Source organism: Sinohyriopsis cumingii, chromosome 19, assembly GCF_028554795.1.
Source record: "Sinohyriopsis cumingii isolate HCF-2022 chromosome 19, ASM2855479v2, whole genome shotgun sequence".
Lineage (NCBI taxonomy): Eukaryota > Metazoa > Mollusca > Bivalvia > Unionida > Unionidae > Sinohyriopsis > Sinohyriopsis cumingii.
In genome coordinates, this window is record NC_142979.1 from 56,164,172 (window position 1) to 56,187,138 (window position 22,967).

General features: G+C 35.1%; 1 protein-coding gene across 2 annotated transcripts; it reads left to right on the forward strand.

Annotated features, from left to right (window-relative positions):
- Positions 1-519: 519 nt before the first annotated feature.
- LOC149775742 (ribosomal RNA small subunit methyltransferase NEP1-like) lies at positions 520-22,402 on the forward strand. 2 transcript variants are annotated; one of them, XM_089943194.1, is made up of 6 exons: positions 520-671; positions 6,181-6,282; positions 7,784-7,925; positions 15,637-15,695; positions 19,025-19,174; positions 22,267-22,402. In XM_089943194.1, exons 1-6 carry the CDS (start codon positions 555-557, stop codon positions 22,378-22,380), a joined length of 684 nt encoding a protein of 227 aa, XP_089799320.1. In that variant the 5' UTR covers positions 520-554; the 3' UTR covers positions 22,381-22,402. The 2 variants fall into 2 exon arrangements, with proteins under 2 accessions (XP_089799320.1, XP_089799322.1); XM_089943196.1 differs by lacking the exon at positions 6,181-6,282 and having other exon boundaries at positions 521-671.
- The last annotated feature ends 565 nt before the right edge of the window (positions 22,403-22,967 follow it).

The following is a 22,967-nucleotide window of genomic DNA, read 5'->3' on the forward strand; positions in this document are numbered from 1 at the left end:
ATATCGTTATGGCTCATCAATTTCTAGGTCAATACAAATATTTTCCAGTATCAGCAGCAAGCTGAAATAAACTAGTTGAAAGTTAAAAGGTTTAATTCCTGTAGCACCAGCCATGTAAAGTTTTGCAAACATAACCGTTTTTCTGTTTCATTTGTTTGTCCTGTCTATCTTTTGTATTTGCCTTTGATGAAAAAGACTCATTAAATAGTCGAAAGTGATCTGGCAAGCTGGATACTTGTTTCGCACTGTTCGTTGTCAGTTTATTGCATGCATATATATATATATATATATATATATATATATATATATATATATATATATATATATATATATATATATAATTTACAATAATTAGGTAAGTTTGATAATAATTGTAATTTTATCAAAAGTATAATTTCAACAAAATGTTAAGTATATTCCAAAATCCATTATATTTCTCCAATGGTAGATTAAAAAGTCAAAGGGTGTTCCGATTGGGCCTAGAATATGTTGACTGGTTTGTGCAATCATTCGCTTTAATATCGGTTACACTGAACCTAAAACTAAATTGAAAGATGGCGGCCTCCTCACAGCAAGATAAGCCTCCCAAAGTAATCAAAAGTGTAAAAAGGGATTTAAAAGAAAAGCGTCTAATCGTAGTATTGGAAAAAGCGTCTCTGGAAACCGTAAAAGTATTCAGCTTTTAAAAGTGTTTATATTAAATAACATTTGAATCATGTTTTTCCTGAGTTTGGAGGTTTGTTATCGGATGAAATGTGTTCTCGAGGCATACGCATTAAAGAGCTTCCATTTGTTTATTGTTATGCATCTCGATTTAACAAATTCAACGAAGTACCTTTTAGTTATGTTTTTTATATCTGTCCAAAATATTTTCAGTAGATTTCGATTTAGGACCGTATATATCACTTTGTGCCTCTGTATATGATGGGTAGTAACAAGTACGTTGGATAACTCTTTTTTATCAATCTTTTGGGCATGTATAATTTTACCACTTGTAACAGTAAAATATGTTTAAGCAAACAAGTGATGTACAGTATCAAATATGTATGAGGTTATTTCAGTAATTTAGCTACTCAAGTCATTATAGAAAAGGACATTGGTTTCAAAGATGTTGATTTTTTTTTAAATTAGGATTTGGAATGGGTACAATTTTCAGCACCAAAACATGCCAATAAAAATCCCTGGGGCTTTCCTTTTGTTACGTTTTCTTGATCCACATAAAGTCAACGTTTTCATAGAAAAAATAGGTTCGTCTCAGCCTAGCTCTTGACCAAAAGAAAACTAAGTCAGGATAAGTAAAATATAGTAGATTTATTTTATGCAAACATTTTAATCACACGGTACACAGTACAGACAAATCATATTATATATGTGTATATATATATGGTTTATCCATCTTTTAATATTGACATGTACCCAATACTGGAGAAAGATACAAGTTTACAAGTCTTTACATTACACCACAATTTATACAATACAAAACATCTCATATTTGGGGCTTGTAAGGATAATTTCCTTAATTTACTTCATTGCACAAACATATATTATTACCAGAGGTCTCAGAAACACTAAATCACACGTATTTGGATGCCAGTTTTGTATCTGGGATGCAGAAAAACACTTAGGCGGGAGTCCTCAGTACACATGTAATTAATGAGCAGCACAATTCAAAGACTTGCCAGTCCTGCTTCAGCTACGTGCTTAGTGGGAAAATGTGTTGATCAGTTAGCTGTGCTGATATTTACAATGACATACTTTAGTGGCTGAAAGACATACTGATGTACATGTTGCCATTATAAAAGTACATCAAAAGAACATGATGCAATTACTGGGCAGCAAATTCAAAAATTTGGACTGGTGGCTGGGTGGGAAAATATGCTGTGCTGATATTTACAATGACAGAATTCAGTGGCTGAAAGACACCCTTATGTACATTTTACCATTATTAGAGAACATCAAAAGAACCTGATGCAATAACTGGGCAGCAAGATCAAAGGCTTTGACTGGTGACTGGGTGGGAAAATGTACTGATATTTACAGTGCTTGAATTCAGAGGCAAAAAGACCCAGAGATGTACATGCAGTCATTTGCAAGAGTATATCAAATAAACAACCTCAGCTTTCATTATTGCATTCATTTCCAATTGTAGCAGAATAAGCAGTGTGCGTTACCTTGGAATCAAGACGTTTAGACTTAGAGACAAAATGCCATTTGCAAATTTGGATAAGTATGTTAGAGTTAAATGGTTGCTAGAATTGATACTTTGGATGGGACAGTAGCCAATTGAAAGAAAGTGTGTGATGCATAGCTTAGTGCTTGGAATAAGACATTCCTTGGATTGGCAGAATACAGTCTCTAATGGACAAACAAGAGATGTCAGTGTTATCCAGAATGTAGAAATTAAACTCAATGGCAACCAATAGTTCTTCTAATTAGCATAGTTTTCTGGGGAGGGACTGCAACTTTTGCTGGTGGGACTCCTAATTTTACCAAAATGGGAGTTCTGGACTCCTAGTTTTAAAATCCTACCAAGACCTTTGATTACACATTTTATTTTTTCTTTGGGACTTTTACCCAGGCTTGGAGAGAAGAATTTAGAATTATGTCTCCATAGATGGAGAAATATGGTAATTTGGAATGTATTTCCAAACAGGATAATATTATAGTTCATCTAATATTTTTATGGGTCTTTTTAATCTAACTTCAATGATACCTGAAGCATTTGCCATATCCATGGTTTAGCATACATGCCAACCACTATGCTTTTGGCGTAATCATTACGTTTTTCTCTCACTAAATTATGCCTTGCACGTATATGTATTTGGATTACACATTTTTGGTATATCCCTCTCCACAAAAAATTAATAATTTATTTTTTCATTCTCAGAGTCAGCGATAAATACATGAATTAATCCCACAGATCATATTCTAGAAAAGATGGTTTCTATATAACTACAACATAAGAGTACGCTTGTCCATAGACTTGCATGCACTTTCCTAACAGTATTATGTTATATTTATAGCAGCTGCCTTATTTCCAAGAAACATGCTGGTTCTACTTTCAAACTTTTGACCTCGGTTTCTATTCATAGTAGCTGTATGGCTTAGTTAGGAGAGAACAGACTGGTTTTCTAACCTGTAATCTTTGCTCACAGATTCTTTGTTCAAATTCATATCTGGTACAGAACCAATCTGTAGGTATTTCGCACTAAAAGTCAAGTCAGATTTATTCTAGTCAATGCGTGTGTTAGAGCAAAAATGTATTTCAAATAATTTTACAGATGGATTAGGAAAAGATGAAAAATTGATTCAGAGACAATACAGCGTTCCATTCTAAGGCAGCTTCACACCCCTTGCAGGCTGTGTGGAAAGGATTTTAATATTGTTCATGGTGGTAAAACAAAGAAACTTTGAATTAGCTCGTTTTACTAATTCCAATACTATGGTAACTTATTTTTGTTTACAGCAGAACTAAATTGTGGACATGAATTTTATCAAAGTATTTTGAAATGCAATATGAGAGTCTGTTGCTTTTTAAAGCTCAAAGTGTTGTATACAAAAACTTGAAGCAGTAATTGATGTTAAAAGTCCAGAGGGATAAATAAATCATTTTGTACATATGCTCGTTGAATTTTTATCATGTTATATGTGAATTACTCTTTTTCTGCTCAGATTACTCTTTTTTGTCCACTTGGATTACACTTTTACTTCATCAGGAGTTGGCATGTATGGTTTTGTGTTTTATTTCTGTCATTTCTTTTATTACAACTGCTTAAGTCGGTGTTTCATTGTGTGAAAACGGCCCTAATCTGTCGATGCAGACATTTATATACAAATATGGTAGCTAATGGAAACTCAGTCAACAAATGAAAATGCGTAACGCATTCCGCCTCTTGATGTAATTTCACTACCTCCACACTGGAGGGTGTGGTACTGAAATGACATTGTGAGTCAGAATGCAGCTGAGTTTACAAGAATTAAGCATGTTAATCAAAGAATCACGAAAGAGATACAATAATATTTAATAAAGTATGCATCAAGGTAACTAAATATAGTAATATCAAGACATGGCATCTTTAATGTATTTCAAAACATGCCTCAAGTGTGGCAAGCTTCCATAAAATGACAGTCTTCAGTTACGTGAGGAAATTTCTGTTCTTCTCCATCACGACACCTTGTGAGGGAAGGATGTATTTGCATAACTTTATTAGGAAATGAGGCCATATGACTAAAAATTCATTACACTTTAATTACTTTGACTTTAATGTGACAGTTAAGATGCATGGGTTTGTAAAGTAATGAAAAATCTGTTATTTGAATTAAAAGATTAGCATGAAAACATCATATAATTACGGGAAAAAAGAACGTATACTTTCTTTAACATTTCATTGACTTGTTTAACTTTTATGATGACGGTGCACATTTTTGAAAACATTTTGTAATGGTACTTCATGCTTAGTCTGAAAGCTCTAAAAAATTCATGGGAAGATCCCAGTATTGGGAATTGCTACAATGTTTCTTATGCTTGCCTTGGTAAAATCTAGTAGCCATCCATATAATTGATCTAGGCCATTTTGAAAATCATTATCATTATCGTTTGTGTCAGTAACTCTTAAAATTGTAATGTCATCAGCTAACAAAAGTATATAAGATTTTACACATATTGGGAGATCGTTTTAAAGAGGAATGTTCTCAAAGGCCTTATGAAATTCATGTCAGTGGCATTTATGATACCACCTTTATCAAGAATCTCTGTAAATTGGTTGTGAAACCTGCTGGTCCAAATTGCTTTTAAATGTGTCATTGCTGTCTATGTGCTTTGTTACTCTAGTTCAAAACAACTTCTCCATTAATTTACTTAAAATATTGAAATGGCTTTACATCCAGAGTGATTCAGATTTGTTAAAAAATGTCTTGAATAACACACTAATAAGTGAGGTTTTCTAGCCCGCAGGCACTATTTCAGATTTAAAATAACTATTATATATCATACATAGTGTTATATTTATAGCCACTGATAACTTTTAAGTATTTTTGTGTGTCTACTTTGTGTTAAATGAAAATGGTGCCAAGATGAGATCCAATATGTGTACTGCAGCAGCAATTTTGAAAGTCTTATTATTGCTAAAGAATATTAGAGATTGCTTCAACACTTGACTGTGAAAATTAAGAAATGGTATAATCTTGATTCCTGGAATTCTTTTGCCTAGTAGAGCATCAGTCCCTTCTTGTGTAAAAATACCATTTGGTGAAAAAGTTTCTTAATTTCTCTGACAGTACAGTTACAGGAAACTCTCTTGCTATATGAACAGAATCAGTGGCTATCATCTTTTGAACTAACTGGATTAAAATAAAATATAATTATCTCTGATTCAGTAACTTCATCATGCAAACATTATACTGGAGGTTTAGGCACTAATTTACAAGCTTCTGCTTGGCTTAATTTTTAAACAATCGCAGAGTTACCACTCAATGTATTTAACCATTACCAAGTCATCCTGAACAAATAATAATTTACCAGTATCTTTAAAAAACTTAAAAATGTAGTTGCCAATTTTGTAAGCATGCTCAAGTTTTCTTACAGGCAATTTAGACAAAACACTTTTTTGGGGTAGCCTGACAGGCAACTCAATTAGAATATGGGATTGACCTGAGCTGAATGTATAGGAACACTGGGCCGTCTGATGTTGTTTTAGCTTGGTACAAAGCAGTGCTGGAGATTGAGCAGAAACATTAAAATAAAAGTCATAAAGATTTAACTTTTTTACCATTTTCATGCCATGTTATTTTGTAAAATGCATTTAGTAACATTTGCCAAAGGTTTGTTTAAGCTTTAATACCAATAATGATTATTGTATGGTTATATTTATTGTATAATCATAGTCTGTATTAACTTGTGCAATACAAATGGGAGGCTTTAAAATATAGATACATATTACCATGAAGTTATTCGTGGGTCGGTGGTTCTTTCCGGGGTTTTCCAGGTTCTTCCTCCACCATTAATACTGGCCGCCATGTATAGCCTATCATGCTGAAAAATGGCGTTAAACCCCACAACAACAACAACAACAACTATGAGGTTACCATACACAAGGATGCAGTCCAAATTTTTAACTAAGGAATAATCTCATTGACTTGTAAGATATACATGTTGACACAAAAATTTTCTTTTGTTTTTAGGTTGGTAAACAGTTTGAACTCCTAAATTGTGATAAGCACAAAGGACTGGCTAAAAAATACAAACGAGATGCATCACAATGTAGACCAGACATTATACATCAGGTAAATATTTATTTCATATATGATTGTGACAAAATATAAAAGCATCAATATTAACACAGTATTGTGGTACCAGGACACTCACTAATTCCTCCTTTCCAGAACCTCTAATTTCAGGTACTGGATTCTTATTAGTAGTTTATAAAGTAAAGTCTACATTTTCTGTATCATGAACTAATCATTTTGTAAACTTGGGGTGCAGGCACATCCCCATTTAAAATACTATCTACCTACGTATGTACCTACCTACCCACCCACCTACCTACCGTTTTTCATGTACCAATAAGAATTTTTTTTTTTAAATAAGCTGGATTGATATAACTAGATTCTAGACCTTGCTTCTCTTGTATGGTGTAACTATTGCTCCAGTGGCCTAAATGGTTAGAGCCTTTTAATGCTGGATTTTGGGAGATCGAACCATGGCCAAGTCATACTGAAGACATAGAAATAGTTCTAGCAGCTGCCTCACTTGGCTCTCAGTTGTTGTTGTTGTAGGGTTTAATGTCATTTTTCAGCACAAACTAGGCTATACATGGCGGCCAGTATTAATGGTGGAGGAAGAACCCAGGAAAACCCCGAAAGGAACCAACGACCCACGAGAAGGTACTGACAAGCTTTCTCACATACCCACATTGGCCAATTCTGAGACTCGAACCCACGCCAATAGAGGCAGTGATCTGTAACGGTGAGCGCTTTAGACCACTTGGCCACTTGGGGCCCCCTTGGCGCTCAGCATTAAGAGGTTAGTGTTAGGACTGGTAAACCTGGTGTCAAGACAACATGACTAGGTGTGATATAATGCTAAATGTCTGCAGCATGATTTCCCAGTGCTAGCCATAACTATAAGCTGCCACACTACAGACATCATAGCTATAACTAAAATTTTGAAGTTACACTAAAAATCCCCAATACACAAACACACATGCACACTGTAACTTATATCCGGACTTTACTTTTCTTCCGCACGATGACTTATATCCTGATCTTGTTTATCAGCATAATTAGTTTCTCCGAATAACATTATACATGTATGTGTATGTCATACATAAGCAAATGTTTGACCTGGAACTCGTACAACTTCTGTGCTTAATTTTGAGCTTGAGCTGTGCTGATATTTACAATGACAGAATTCAGTGGCTGAAAGACACCCTTATGTACATTTTACCATTACATTGAACATTACTTTTGTTATGATGCTTTTGATTGACTCAAAATTAAAAGGCAACATCAAAATCAAGTGTTGTATGATCTCTAATCTTGGTATAACCATAACTAGTTCATTAAAGCCCTGTTTAGCAGAAGATTTTTTGTGTTTCTTAGGTTTTCAGTTATATAAAGTCTTGTACAAGCAAGGGAAATGCCTGTATTTTCAACACATTTGAATAATAATGTGTTTAGATTTAGGGGGAAGGTGTATTTAATGACAGCCAAATGACTCTTAGATTGCTGCAGTTTATGCATATAGATCCTCTTGCTCATGTTTGATAATATGTCTACACTTCAGTGTTTGCTTATGTTGATGGACAGTCCATTGAACAGAGCAGGACTGTTACAGGTCTATGTTCACACCGAGAGAAATGTCTTGATAGAAGTCAACCCTCAGACCAGAATTCCACGCACATTTGACAGATTCTGTGGATTAATGGGTAAGTTAACCCACTGAAAACTTTAACATATATTCATGCATTCTTGGCCTTTCCATGTTCTGCTGACTAGGATAAATCCCTGCTTACTTTCAGATTATACATTTGTACATTGCACAGAACATTTTTTATATATTATATTATACTGTAGTCTGGCTGCTTCCTTGACAACATAAAAGTCAGTATACATTCCATGGAAGGGGAATATGAACAAGTAATGCTACAACCTGTCTTATAGGAAGAGTCCAGCAAAGTAGAAACTATTTATGTTTTTGAGCTTGTAAAAAGTACTAAATGTTAACACATGTCATTAATTACATTTACTGCCTTGCGTCAATCATTGTCAAGGGTTTAGTGGTTATGGATAATATCTAGTAACACCTCACATTCTTGTCTTAGGTCAAACTAAGCATGGAAATGTGTTTCTGTAATACTGCAGTGTGCTACCTTAATGCAGAAATTACAGGCACTAATTCATTTAGAGGAACAGAAGCATATTTTGATAAAAGATAAGGGTTCAAATCAGATTTAAGCCCTACTGGTCATTGATTAAAAGAGCTTATAGGATGGTGTATTCTATAATGGGTCATCCATCCATACATTAGCACATATTTGTTATCACTACTTCCCTTGGAGGATTTCTATGAAACTTAATCCATACACTCATTCTAAGGTCTAGTTGGTTCTAAATGAAAATAGAGCTAATAAGGAATCAAGCACTTGGCCACCACAGCAGCCAGCTTTCAAAGCTTGCTACCATTATTCCTTTAGACATGGGGGTTTGACTGAAAGACTTAATGATATCTAATTGCTCCAATAGAAAGTGATGCTGATCTGACATCAAATATGGCCACCATGACAGCCAGCTTAAAAATCTTGCTACCATTATTCCTCTAGACATGGGGTTTGACTGAAAGACTTTATGATATCTAATTGCTCGAATAGAAAGTGATGCTGATCTGACATCAGATATGGCCACAATGGCAGCCAGCTTAACAGTCTTGTCATTGCTACTTTTCATGAACATAGAGTCATATCAGTGAAGTTTTTTTTTTATGTCTACTTGATTTGATATGAAAATGGTTTCGCTTGGGCTTCCAGTATGGCCATCACATTGGTCATCTTTAAAATCTTGTTATCACTATTACTTCTGATTGGATGGTCTTATCAAGGTGAGATTTTCTTCCAAAGAATACTCAACCGAATCATAATACCTTAGGAGAACTACTACTACCTCACAAATGCAGCTCTCCCAGGCTAAAACATTTAGCTAAACTGCCAACAGTGCTGACCTAAATGGTGATCTCCCCTTGAAACTTGGATTGGCATCATATTCCCTGAATTAGTCAGTTACTACTTCTGCTTGTGCTAAGCAGCATCCTTGCACCAAGCTTCACTGAATTTACTTATACAGCCTGTCATCCAGTCTTCCCACAGGAACTATTATGAACTGATGCTTCATTGGGTCATCTGCTAGCACTAATTCATAGTCGTATATGTGAGGCTTGACTGATTTTACTTGTATAAGAACATCATGTCTTACTGGAAAAATTGTCTCGTATTGGATATTGGAGTTCCTACTATGTAAATATTGATATTGATGCTTCAGTTCCTTTTTGTGTGAAGATTTTTGCATGGAATGCAGAAAACTCATTTATATCACCATGAAGCTTCATCTGTGGCTGAATAAGTACAGGTAAGTTTTCTATACATTGTGTTATACATGTTACCATATCTGATGATTCTACCTGTATAGGCGGTCAAATTTACCTTCCTACAAGTTATTTGTGACTAGAATTGATTATCTAATATTAATAATGATGCTCACATGGATCAGTCTAACCTGCATATTGCTGCTAGGCACTTCCTGTGGAAGATGTACAGATGGTGTCCCTAGAACACATGTCACTTGGAAACAGTCCTGCTGAATTTACAACTGTCGAAAAACGCATTTGTCTCGAACTAATTGGAAGAGTCAAAAGGAGGTTGGCCATGAAACCTTCCCTATCTCAAATGACAATATACAGACTCTGCCCACCTTATCACAGATCCTAGTAAGGAGATGGCTCCAATCTTTTGTTGCTGAATGGGGAAGTTTTACCATGACAACATGGGGTCCTGACAATAGTTTCCTAGGGTCTCCATATCACAATAAGTGCACCTACTAAGCCTTAGGCCAGATTACAATGCAGTATTATCACTTGGTCATCAACTTAAGTGCATCCATTCAACTCTATTATGCTTGTGGGTTCACAATGGAATGCAACAATGGGTTCAAATGCCATCCATTGTGGTGGTTATGCACTCAGTATGGACTTGCAAGAGGCATGATTTTTCATGTCCCCATTCAAATGGCTTCCAGATGCTCTGTGATTTGTCTGCAACAGGCTACAAAGTAGCAGAGTAGTTATATTTTGGAGCAAGGCGTGATTTCATTTGTCACCTGCCATTCATTCTCAGTCTCCTTGTCAGCAAGGAAATATCTGACCTCCTACCTTTCAGGATTCAGTCCGCTAGGTCTGGAGTCAGTGTTTAAGCAAAAAGAATGTTTCCTTCAAGATTGAAAATTGAATTCATAAAATGATATATTCCATTCCTGTATGGAGCAATACATCTACTAGAGAATTCCTTTGCCTGCGAGTTTAGCTCTGTGTGGCAACGGATGCCTTATTGGGTTCCCATAACAATAATTACGTCGTACAAATGGAGACTAAACTTTTTACATTTGGACCAACTCTCAAATCTTCAACAGTGCGAGGTTGCATCTTGAAGGCAGTGAAACCACTTTGGATTCATGTCAAGAATACCTCTGCAAGCACAACCACCAGCAATCATGATCACTACAGATACAAAAGCAGAGGACTGGGGGAGCATTTCTCCTACCATTTTGGAATGCCATAGGAGCGTGATTATTTATAAAACTAGTTCCAGTAGATGGAAACAGTTTTGAGCGATTTCATTGGTCGCTTGTGAACCTACATGGAAATGGAATTCGCATTTTGTCTAATAAATTCACAGTCGTGACTTATTTCAAACAGCAAAGCAGAACAAATACTTGGGTCTAGGTATTTTTGTTTGGGATTTTGTAAAATGGTGTCCTCGTTGACAATCCAGGTTTAAGTTTGACATATCCTAGGCTGGCTAATGTATTGGCTGACTCACTGATTTGCAAGAAGGAACTAATACAAATAGAATGGTCTCTTTATACCTTAGTTTTCACTTATTGGGATCAACCTGTGGTGGACCTATTGGTGACAAGTTGGAATGCCCAAAACCAAAACCTATGTTTAACCAGTCCTGGACCCAAAGGATAATCGATGCTCTTTTTATAGATTGTCCAAATGTGTACACTTCTCCAAAACCTAAGATTTGAATGTGATACACGAATCAAAAGAATCTTCTCCTCGTCTTGCTTAATGAGGGAAATATTGGATGAACCACATCATTTGCACAACAGAAAAGCTAGGAATTGAAGTATCCCACCATCTGCATTAAGCAACCATGAATGGCAGGTGTTGCACCCCAACCAAGAATTACTGAACCTGCACATCTGGATCTTATTAAAATAAACCCTTAAAGGAGACCAGAAACAAATGGAAATATAGAATAATAATAAAAGTACTGTAGAAGTAAACCTTATTTTGAAGTATCTTCAGCGAATTCAGTTACTTTCGGAATGGGACATTATAGTAGCGACTCCAGCATCCCAAGTGGGAGTTGCCAGAGTAAAAGACAGTGCCGTTTTGTGTTGGTTACAGGTGTATAGCACATTAAGAAAAATCTGTGGACAACTTTTTCTTTTCTTTTCCAAAAGATAAAGGCACATAGAAAGTATGGATATATTATTACAAGCGAGTCGATTTCAAAGCAACACCATACAGCACTGGTGAAATTTTTCAAGATGTTGACATACATGCCTTAACACGACACAATCTAAATCAAATCACCACTGTCCTAGGTGAAATTGAGATCTGATTTTAATCAAATGGAAGCGTTGCTTAAAAAAAATTCTAAACCTGTCGTGTTTTGAGAAAACACAACTTTCAGTAATCTTAAATAATAAAATTTTTTTAAAAAATTCAGTCCATGCCTGTTTTATGTAATATGTATAAATGGTAATCTGTAACGATTGGAAATGTAAAACTATCCCTATGGCAGTTTAAATAGCAGCGATTAAAAGAAAAGAGGTCAGAATTTCACATTATCTGACTGACAATAGAAATCAGGGTGCGGAGAATATTGACCCCACCCCTTTGCCCCAGTGTACGAGTGCCCATGGGATGTACCATTTCTCTCTATGATATGCCTTATTATTCCCCCAGGACAAGCCCCTTTTTTATATTCTGCTCAGCTCTGGCTAAACTGCAAAATAGCTAAAGTTTTGACTTAAGTATGCAAACAATAAAGCCATTATGACTAATGAACAGTTAATCCTTATCCTTACATTTATCTTGTGAAGAAAACTGCCCTTCGGACGTACTTCAAAGAAACCATGTTCAACAGTGTGTGTATGTAAGCACCAGCAATTGATTACACCGCTCCCTGGATAACTCGCGATCCTGCTTATAACACGGTGTCTGTCTTGGCTCCCGATTTTTTTCCAGAGAAAATGTATTTAAAATATCTTTAAAATATGCTGAACATGAAAAAATTACGATAAGAATTGATAAATTAAACCTTGATAATTGCTCGTTTTATCATCGAAAATGGTGATTAATGCCCATAAAAATATAATCCATATTTTGAAATTTGCAAGTTCTAAAGAAGAATTAATTTCAGAGGTCTCGAAAACGCTTAATTACGCGTATTTGGACGCCAATTTTTGATCTGGGACGCAGAAAGTCACTGAGGCAGGAGTCCTCCGTACGCATGTAATAGGTGCGCGGGAAAATTCAAAGATTTGCCGGTCCTGTTTCAGCCACCTGCTTTGTGGGAAAATGTGTTGATCAGTTAACTGTGTTGATATTTACAATGACAGAATTCAGTGACTGAAAGACTGTTTGATGTACTGTTGCCATTTTATAAGAGTACATTAAAAAAAAAAAATAGAACATGATGCAACAGCAAGGCGGTTAGTTCAAAGGCTTTGACTAGCGGCCGAGTGAGAAAATGTACTGATATTTAGTGATTGAATTCAGAGGCAGAAAGACCCAGTTTTAAAATCCTAGCGAGACCTCTGTTTAAAGATATATATTATGTAAGTTTTTATGATAAATGGTTGTCAGTATACTGTAAATAAACAGTCTGGTGAAATAGCGATCAATGAAAACTTCTGGTAAATGCTAACAGGTGGCAACAGAGAATGAAATAAACACCAATTAAATGTCTTCCTGTGTGAAAGTCACGTTCTAATCCTTTAATTCCATTTCAGTGTAAACATTATAATCACAACATATTCTGTTCATTGAAAACATGAAAAGAGTCAATTGACCGTCACATCGAAACCCGTGAGTACTTCTGTGAGAACCTAATTACATGTACGTGCCGGCTTTGTTTTGATCAACAACTTGGGGAAGTGTTTGTTGCATTAAAAAAAAATTGATTACAAGAGACCTCGGGTGCTGGATTAAGGGTCTTGGAACTGCCTTTGACGTAAAGCAAAACAGTAACAGAGACAACGTTGATGATAGTGACTTCGAATGTTTCAGTGAAACTGATGTCATTAATGCTGAGGCTGTTTGGGAGAAATTCGTACAGACTCATGGTCCTGAGATGGGCGTTTCTCTTGATGATATGGAGGAGTGGATTTGTGCTGACAATGATTGCCCCACAGCCGAATACATGTCAGATGAAACTATAATTATTTCTGTAGCGAACAAATTTGCAGCAGAAGACGATTCTAACTGGGGTAACACAAGTGTTGAAAGTGATACAAACGCAGATGTTGCACCCCCCACCCCTCCGCACAGGAAGCAATCAAATATTTTGATATTGCCATAAGGTGGCTGGAGACCCAAAATGTTGACTACGTAAAGCTCGTGCAGTTGACAAATCTGAGGGATTTTGCTCGGCGGCAGAGAAACCAAGGAGTAACACACACACACACACACACAAAATAACTGATTTTTTAAAAAAGTGAATTGATATTTGTTAAGCGTGGCACAAACGGCAAGTATTAACATGTTCAAATTTACGTTGTTTTAAATTTGTAGACCAAATAAATATGTTAGTACTGATTAACCCTTGTTTTTTTTTTTCCATTTTACTTCTATGACATTCAAATCTATTTATCTATCTATTGTTCGATCAACACTGTTTCTCGAAAAGAGTCGATCTTTAGAATATAAAAAAATGTCTAATTTGGATCAAACAATAAAACTAGAATGTATCCAATTCATCATAAAAATTAGTGACGTAGAGCACAATGTGTTAAGCGAACGGAAACCACATGGAATAATGTTTTCAATGATCGCCTCAATATACTGTAATTTATCCTGAAATTAATGTTGTCCTATGAGGAAATAATAAAGTATACAATTATGAAGAGATATTTATTAACAGTTAATCTCAGAACGATTATAAAGTGAGTATTCAACAGTATAATCTGCCTACCCCCCCCCCCGCCTTATTTCTCCGTTATGTCGTCAATCACTTTATTGGTTTTGGGCTTATTTTATAGGTCCCTCGATAACTCGCGCCTCACTTATAGTGCGGTCGATGTTTCTGGACCCCGATGTGCGCGAGTTATCGAGGGAGTGGTGTACCAAATAAACGATGCCTTTTTTGTTGTAACTTACAATGCATATGACTTCATTTTAATAGCTCAAATCTGCAGTCACAAGTTACCGTACACATGGCAACTGTTTTCCCCATGTTTTATGCTCCACCTAATTTCCTTAGGTTTAAGTCGTAATGCATGTAACACTGTTTACTGAATCAAAGATCATTCCAACGATATAGCTGCCACTACTGCTAATTTGAAAATCATATTGCTTAAGAATGTTAGAGATGATGTCAGTGCTCAGAAGTTAAAAAGAAGAAATGGTCTTATCTAGAATTATTTCTTAATGATAAACTCTTGTTCCATAAGGCAACAGTTAAAGCCCCAATTTCAATGTTTTTCAAGAGGTTAGGTTAAAATGATGTTCATTTATTCCATTTTGAATAGAGATGCCACCGCTTAATTCAGTTGGTTAAGTTGCCCATAATTCCGTTCTTTTTCAGGAGTGCTCCAAAGGTAATGATGTAATACATTCAACAAATTCTGCCAGTGACAAATCTAATAAAACAACATTGACACTTGCAGACAGATTGATTTGAGAGGGAGGGAAGATATGTGTGCCTGTTTGTTTTAGTGAATCTGAGAATAAACAATGTGCCTGACCTTTTTCTCACAATTCGTATACAATTTATTTAAATTTGGATCAAAATAATCTATAATAACATAACATACTATATCCAGCATAGCATGGTATTGTTTTTTCTGTTTATAATTTTGACATCAAATCTTGTGATCCAATTTCACCTGACCTCAGTTGACCCACTGATGTTGCTGATCAACATTGAATTAAAATTCATACACGTGTGAGAAATGGTAAAATTTATATTTATGGGGGAAAATTATGTAGCACATAATGTGATGAAACATCAGGCTTTTTTTTCTAGTTTTAAAGGCACCTAACAATGTTTATGCAGATTTTGACACAAAGAAAACCTGCTATGGCTGTGAATTTTCTACAAAACTGTAAATGTCTGCCGTATTTTAATTTTTCAGTCCAACTTCTTCACAAACTTAGCATTCATGCAGCAGACGGTCCACAGAAACTTCTCAAGGTAACCTAGTGCCTTTTGATTTTACTCTAATTTAATATATTTGCAGGATAAATTGGAATAAATAATATCTCAGTATTTATATCTTCATTATTTATAGGAAATGAGTAAATAATATTTGTACAGTTTTTTATTGTTCATAATTATCTGGTGGGCTTAATACAGTAAGTTTGCTTTATTATTTTTATAATTTAGAAATTAGAGTGATTAGGAAAGGGCCCCTCTCACTATACATGTTATTTAATCCACCAGGCCTTACATATATATTGAGGGACTTGTGGTGGGAAAAGAGTGTTAATGGAATGTGCATTTAGTAGTCATAACTTCCACTCAGTGACAAGGAAAGTTGAAAATTCAGGTAATTTAAGGTCTCAGCAGTGTAAAATGGCATGATAAATTTGGATGAAATTCCAGTCATTCAAGGTCTCAACAGTGTTAAATGGCTTGTTAAATTTGGATGAAATTCGGGTCATTCAAGGTCTTGGCAGTGGAAAATGGCATGATAAATTTGGATGAAATTCCAGTCATTCAAGGTCTCAACAGTGTAAAAGGGCATGATAAATTTGGATGAAATTCAGGTCATTCAAGGTCTTGGCAGTGTGAAATTGCATGATAAATTTGGTTGAAATTCAAGTCATTTAAGGTCTTGGCAGTGTAAAAGGGCATGATAAATTTGGATGAAATTCCAGTCATTCAAAGTCTCAACAGTGTTGAATGGCTTTATAAATTTGGATGAAATTCAGGTCATTCAAGGTCTTGGCAGTGGAAAATGGCATGATAAATTTGGATGAAATTCCAGTCATTCAAGGTCTCAACAGTGTAAAAGGGTATGATAAATTTGGATGAAATTTAGGTCATTCAAGGTCTTGGCAGTGTAAAATTGCATGATAAATTTGGTTGAAATTCAAGTCATTTAAGGTCTTGGCAGTGTAAAAGGGCATAATAAATTTGGATGAAATTCTAGTCATTCAAGGTCTCAGCAGTGTAAAATGGCATAATACATTTGGATGAAATTCCAGTCATTTAAGGTCTCAGCAGTGTAAAATGGTATAATAAATTTGGTTGAAATTCCAGTCATTCAAGGTCTCAACAGTGTTAAAAAGCATGATAAATTTGGTTGAAATTCAAGTCATTTAAGGTCTCAGCAGTGTAAAATGGCATAATAAATTTGGATGAAATTCAGGTCATTCAAGGTCTCAAAAATGTAAAAGGGCATGATAAATTTGGTTGAAATTCCAGTCATTCAAGGTCTTGGCAGTGTAAAATGGCATGATAAATTTGGTTGAAATTCCAGTCATTCAAGGTCTTGGCAGTGTAAAATGGCATAATAAATTTGGATGAAATTCCAGTCATTCAAGGTCTTGGCAGTGTAAAAGGGCATAATAAATTTGGATGAAATTCAGGTCATTTAAGGTCTCAACAGTGTAAAAAAGCATGATAAATTTGGTTGAAATTCCAGTCATTTAAGGTCTCAACAGTGTAAAGCATGATAAATTTGGTTGAAATTCCAGTCATTTAAGGTCTCAACAGTGTAAAAAAAAGCATGATAAATTTGGTTGAAATTCCAGTCATTCAAGGTCTTGGCAGTGTAAAATGGCATGATAAATTTGGATGAAATTCCAGTCATTCAAGGTCTCAGCAGTGTAAAATGGCATGATAAATTTGGATGAAATTTCAGTCATTCAAGGTCTTGGCAGTGTAAAATGGCATAATAAATTTGGATGAAATTCAGGTCATTCAAGGTCTCAACAGTGTAAAAGGGCATGATAAATTTGGTTGAAATTACAGTCATTCAAGGTCTTGGCATTGTAAAAGGGCATGATAAATTTGGTTGAAATTCAAGTCATTTAAGGTCTCAACAGTGTAAAAAAGCATGATAAATTTGGTTGAAATTCCAGTCATTCAAGGTCTTGGCAGTCATTCAAGGTCTTGGCAGTGTAAAAGGGCATGATAAATTTGGTTGAAATTCAAGTCATTTAAGGTCTCAACAGTGTAAAAAAGCATGATAAATTTGGTTGAAATTCCAGTCATTCAAGGTCTTAGCAGTGTAAAAGGGCATGATACATTTGGATGAAATCCCAGTCATTCAAGATCTCAACAGTGTAAAAGGGCATGATAAATTTGAATGAAACTCTAGTCATTCAAGGTCTCAACAGTATAAAAGGGCATGATAAATTTGGTTGAAATTCCAGTCATTCAAGGTCTCAACAGTGTAAAAGGGCATGATAAATCTGGATGAAATTCCAGTCATTCAAGGTCTCAACAGTGTAAAAGGGCATGATAAATTTGGTTGAAATTCCAGTCTTTCAAGGTCTTGGCAGTGTAAAAGGGCATGATAAATTGAATGAAATTCCAGTCATTCAAGATCTTGGCAGTGTAAAAGGGCATGATAAATTTGGTTGAAATTCTAGTCATTCAAGGTCTCAGCAGTGTAAAAAAGCATGATAAATTTGTTTAAAATTCCATTCATTCAAGGTCTCAACAGTGTAAAAAAGCATTATAAATTTTGATGAAATTCAAGTCATTTAAGGTCTTGGCAGTGTAAAATGGGCATGATAAATTTGGATGAAATTATAGTCATTCAAGGTCTCAACAGTGTAAAAGGGCATGATAAATTTGGATGAAATTCCAGTCAGTCAAGGTCTCAACAGTGTAAAAGTACTTGATACATTTGGATGAAATTCCAATCATTCAAGGTCTCAGCAGTGTAAAAGAGCATGATAAATTTGGATGAAATTCAGTCAGTCAAGGTCTCATCAATACAAAACTGCATACCAAATTTGGCTAAAATCCAACTGTTACAAATCAAGTTTTGTTGCAAAAGCAAATCGTTAATTGGATTTGTGCGATTATTATAGGACTCTGTTAGTTTTGTCAGGTGGGACCCTGTTATTTCATATCATTTATTTAGCCATTAAATATTACTTCTAAACTTTGTAACAATTCATAATAATCAGTGAGATCCCAAATGAACGAGTGGTCTAAAGCACTCACTGCTACGGGTCAGTGCCATCTCACCTCTGTCTGCGTGGGTTCGAGTCTTGGGCTTGGCCAAAGTGGGTATGTAAGAAAGCTTGCCAGTAGCTTCACAAGAGTCGGTGGGTCTTTCCAGTATTTCCCGGGTTCTTTCTCCGCCATTTATTCTGGCCGACATGTATAGCTTATCTTGTGCTGAAAATAGCATTAAACCCTATAACAGTAACAACAACAATAATAACAACATAATAATCAGTTTTGTCACCATAGCTAATAATATACTGTTTTATGTATTCTCTATGGTTATTATTTATTGTTAGTTTTTCCTTTATATAAAGTAATCTTATACTTTTCAGGTCATAAAAAATCCAATCACAGACCACCTTCCCATTGGTTGTAAGAAGATTTCAACCTCTTTTCATGCAGATAAGTTGGTTGAACCCAGAGAACTGGTTCCTACAGATGAACCTATTGTTATTGTTGTAGGGGCAATGGCTCATGGAAGTGTAAGTAATATATGAGTATGTAAAATATGATTCAGTTGAGTTACAGCAAGTGGGAAGCAATAAAGTGCTTTTATTTTTGTTCTTTTAAACCTGTCTGTAAGGGGCAGGTGACAAAATCCCTTTATAAGGACTTGTCCATTTTTTGTATTGATATTTCTGTTACATCAACATAAGGAACAGTCAAGTCAGTATTTACTCGTCTTCGTGCCAGTATATCCAGTGTTAGGAGTTTATTTTGTATCTTTATCTTGAATAAATTTATTTAATTACAGTTCCAGAATACATTATTTCTGATAAACAGGGTATTATGAGTATCATATTAAAAAAGCACTGGAAGAAAGTTTAGTTATCACGTTTGTTTCATGGAGGGTAAGCGGACTTGAAAATTTAACTTGGGAGATTTGAGCTTGTCCCATAATATGACAGGATAATATCATAACTAAATTTAAAACAGGTAAAATAAAATAAGGGATGATTTAAGAAAATTGCATTACATTTTTTTCTACTTGAAAAAGATATTTGTATATTAGAACCACTTGCTGATACTTTAAGTTATCAAAACTTTATGTGTAAATTATACATGATGATAGATACATAGATAAGAAGAAAAAAAGGGTTAGAATGCATCTAGTGAAAACAGAGAAGCAGACATGAACATACATAGACAGACAAATAAAGAGATAGAGGTTTCGAATGTTACGCACAGTTAGAGAGAGAGATGTTGAAGTATAAAAAAAACTCAACTGAAAAATTGAACAACTATTTTTCTTTGAAGCAGGTTCATTAGAATTGTTTCGATAAACTTTGTCACATTTACTTGTCTTTACCTAGAAATGCTACCAGACTCATCTCTTAATTCACATGAAAAATAAACAAAGCTAGACTTTTTATAATGATTTATTTATACTTGCAAGTGAATGATTTAGAATCACTTTTTTTATCCATTTGCTTAACAGTTATCACCTAGTCATCTTGAAATTGGCAACATGCTTAAAGCAATCTTTGACTAACTGGCTTTTGACAACGCTTTGAAAGTACTTTTTTTTATCCATTTAATTGTTTCCCCAATGCTAATCAGTCTTCAGTAAATATAACATAAGCAATCAACAATAGATTTGAAGATATCCAAGAGTCTAATCATTCTTGAGAAGTGCTGTATTTTCCAAACAAAATAAAAAAGTCATGAGAGTTATACTCTTATCAATTATTGTCTACTGGTAATCACCTTAAATACGGTGTCATAGATTAAACCAGTCAATGGGAAGATGATTGTTTTTAATCAGGAAGCTCAGTGCATATTGGTACTCACATGGCTAGGTTAGGGCTTGAAAGTCAATGAATTCTGTATACAGATATTTCAATTAAAATGTGACTGATAAGTTATAATACAAGTATTTATTCCCTAAAACTTTCTTCAAATAGTAAATATTCACATTATTGTATCAGCAAAATGCAAAACTTTACTGCAATAGGAAAATGATAGACTTTAACGGTATAGTTTATCATTGAAAATGATGGATCAATAGGTGAAGGAAACTGGACAATTATGTAAATGAAGAATTCTGCAAATATAAACCGAGAATAAAATACTGATATATGTACATGGCAGGATCGCTGAGTATAAAACATCTTGAAGGTAAAGCAACATGAACTAAAAATGACCTATTGCTGCCTGCAGGCATGTACCTTACAAACTGCAGATTTCCTGAGTAGATTTTGAGCTTTCCCATGCATCGAGCAAGTGGAACATGGATTGACTTCATCTACATGCAGTTGGGAATTGACTTTGGATAATATGACACCTTGTGTTGTCATGCAAAAAAAAGTAGGTGAGTTTCTTTGGGGTCTTTGGTGAATACATGTTCTTGATAGAGATCCTGCTTACAACAAATTTTTCTGTATCCTGTCTGAAATCTAATGCTCTGCCTCTGTGCAGTTTTGTTACTCAGACTCTAATATCATCAAAACCTCAGATAATCATTGCCAATCATCTGTTTACTTTGTCACCTGGTAATAACATATGACAGTTTTTGTCACAGAAGTTCTTCCTGTCTTCAAGTTAAGAAGAGTTACTTTGAAAAATTACAGTGGTTCCTCTCAGTGAAGAATCTTACCATCACGAATTCACAGTTGTCACACACACACACACGAGACTGTAAAGAACATGTCCACAGGGCTTGAAGAACTATACCTATCAGACAGCAGCTTAAAATAAGCAATAATTAATTGTCATAGGTGTTAACAATTTCATGGAAGTAAATGCCAGTTATATCCAGGTCAGCTGCTCTGTATATTGGCAGACATCCAAAGAGTAGATGTAGTATCATTTGGTCTGTAACCATCCTAAAGTTTTGCATCATTTGGTCTGTAACCATCCTAAAGTTTTGCATCATTTGGTCTGTAACCGTCCTAAAGATTTGCGTCATTTGGTCTGTAACCATCCTAAAGATTTGCGTCATTTGGTCTGTAACCATCCTAACGTTTTGCATCATTTGGTCTGTAACCATTCTATTTCTTTGCATCATTTGGTCGGTAACCATGCTAACGTTTTGCATCATTTGGTCGGTAACCAGCCTCACGTTTTGCATAATTTGGTCTGTAACCATCCTAATGTTTTGCATCATTTGGTCTGTAACCATACTAAAGTTTTGCATCATTTGGTCTGTAACCAACCTAACGTTTTGCATCATTTGGTCTGTAACCATACTAAAGTTTTGCATCATTTGGTCTGTAACCATCCTAACGTTTTGCATTATTTGGTCTGCAGCCATCCTAAAGTTTTGCATAAAAATCATTTTGGCTTCATACTTGTTGCAAGTTCTACACAGAGCAGACAGTGTCTATAAGCATTTACCCTTTCTTGTTTCAGGTGGACACACTACACAGAACAGACTATCTATAAACATTTACCTTTTCTTGTTGCAGGTGGACACACTACACGGACAGACTGTCTGTAAACATTTACCTTTTCTTGTTGCAGGTGGACACACTACACAGAACAGACTCTTATAAACATTTGCCTTTTCTTGTTGCGTATGGACACACTACACAGAACAGACTGTCTATAAAACATTTACCTTTTCTTGTTGCAGGTGGACACAGACTACACAGAGCAGGCTGTGTCTATAAGCAATTACCCTTTGTCAGCAGCTCTCACTTGTGCCAAGATCTGTACAGCATTTGAGGAAAAATGGGGCATCATTTGAAAATAAATTATGTATTGACTGAGCTGGCATTGTTATATTTGTTCCCTATCATTTACTAAATAATCCAACAATTGACATGGCATAAAAAGAGAATTTTACCAAATTTTATTCAAAGCATCATGGCATGTAGGTCTTTCAGTTTTGTACAAAGTGTAATGTTTGGTCGTCAGTTATAACTTCCACTTATAAAATTAGGAAAACCTGAAGATTACTGCTATCCATTACCCTCTTAAAACGTTTCAGAAAATTGAATAAAGCACGCAAGCTTAAAATCCACTCAGATTCGTACAAATAATGCTAACCACTTCTTAATATGACCACTTTTACTATATATAGAACACAAAACATTAGTGACTCTTATACAGAACCACTCAGCAACAAAAACTGGACATAATATGATGGCATTATACTCACCCAGGCTACTATTTTAACTGCTGGGGCAATTTCTTTAGATCAGTGATCTAAGACTGACTTGAGCCCATTCCTACAGATGTAGTGAACTTTCATAACACAAAAACAAACCTCAAACATCAGTCACCCTCAAGAACTCCAACATAACATTGCTTGTAAAACTCTCAAGAACTCCA

Coding starts and splice junctions, on each gene's coding strand:
- LOC149775742 (XM_089943194.1), top strand. CDS start 555: ATGGCGGCCTCCTCACAGCAAGATAAGCCTCCCAAAGTAATCAAAAGT. Junction 7,926..15,636: donor CAGATTCTGTGGATTAATGG/GTAAGTTAACCC, acceptor TTAATTTTTCAG/TCCAACTTCTTCACAAACTT. Junction 15,696..19,024: donor GTCCACAGAAACTTCTCAAG/GTAACCTAGTGC, acceptor TATACTTTTCAG/GTCATAAAAAATCCAATCAC.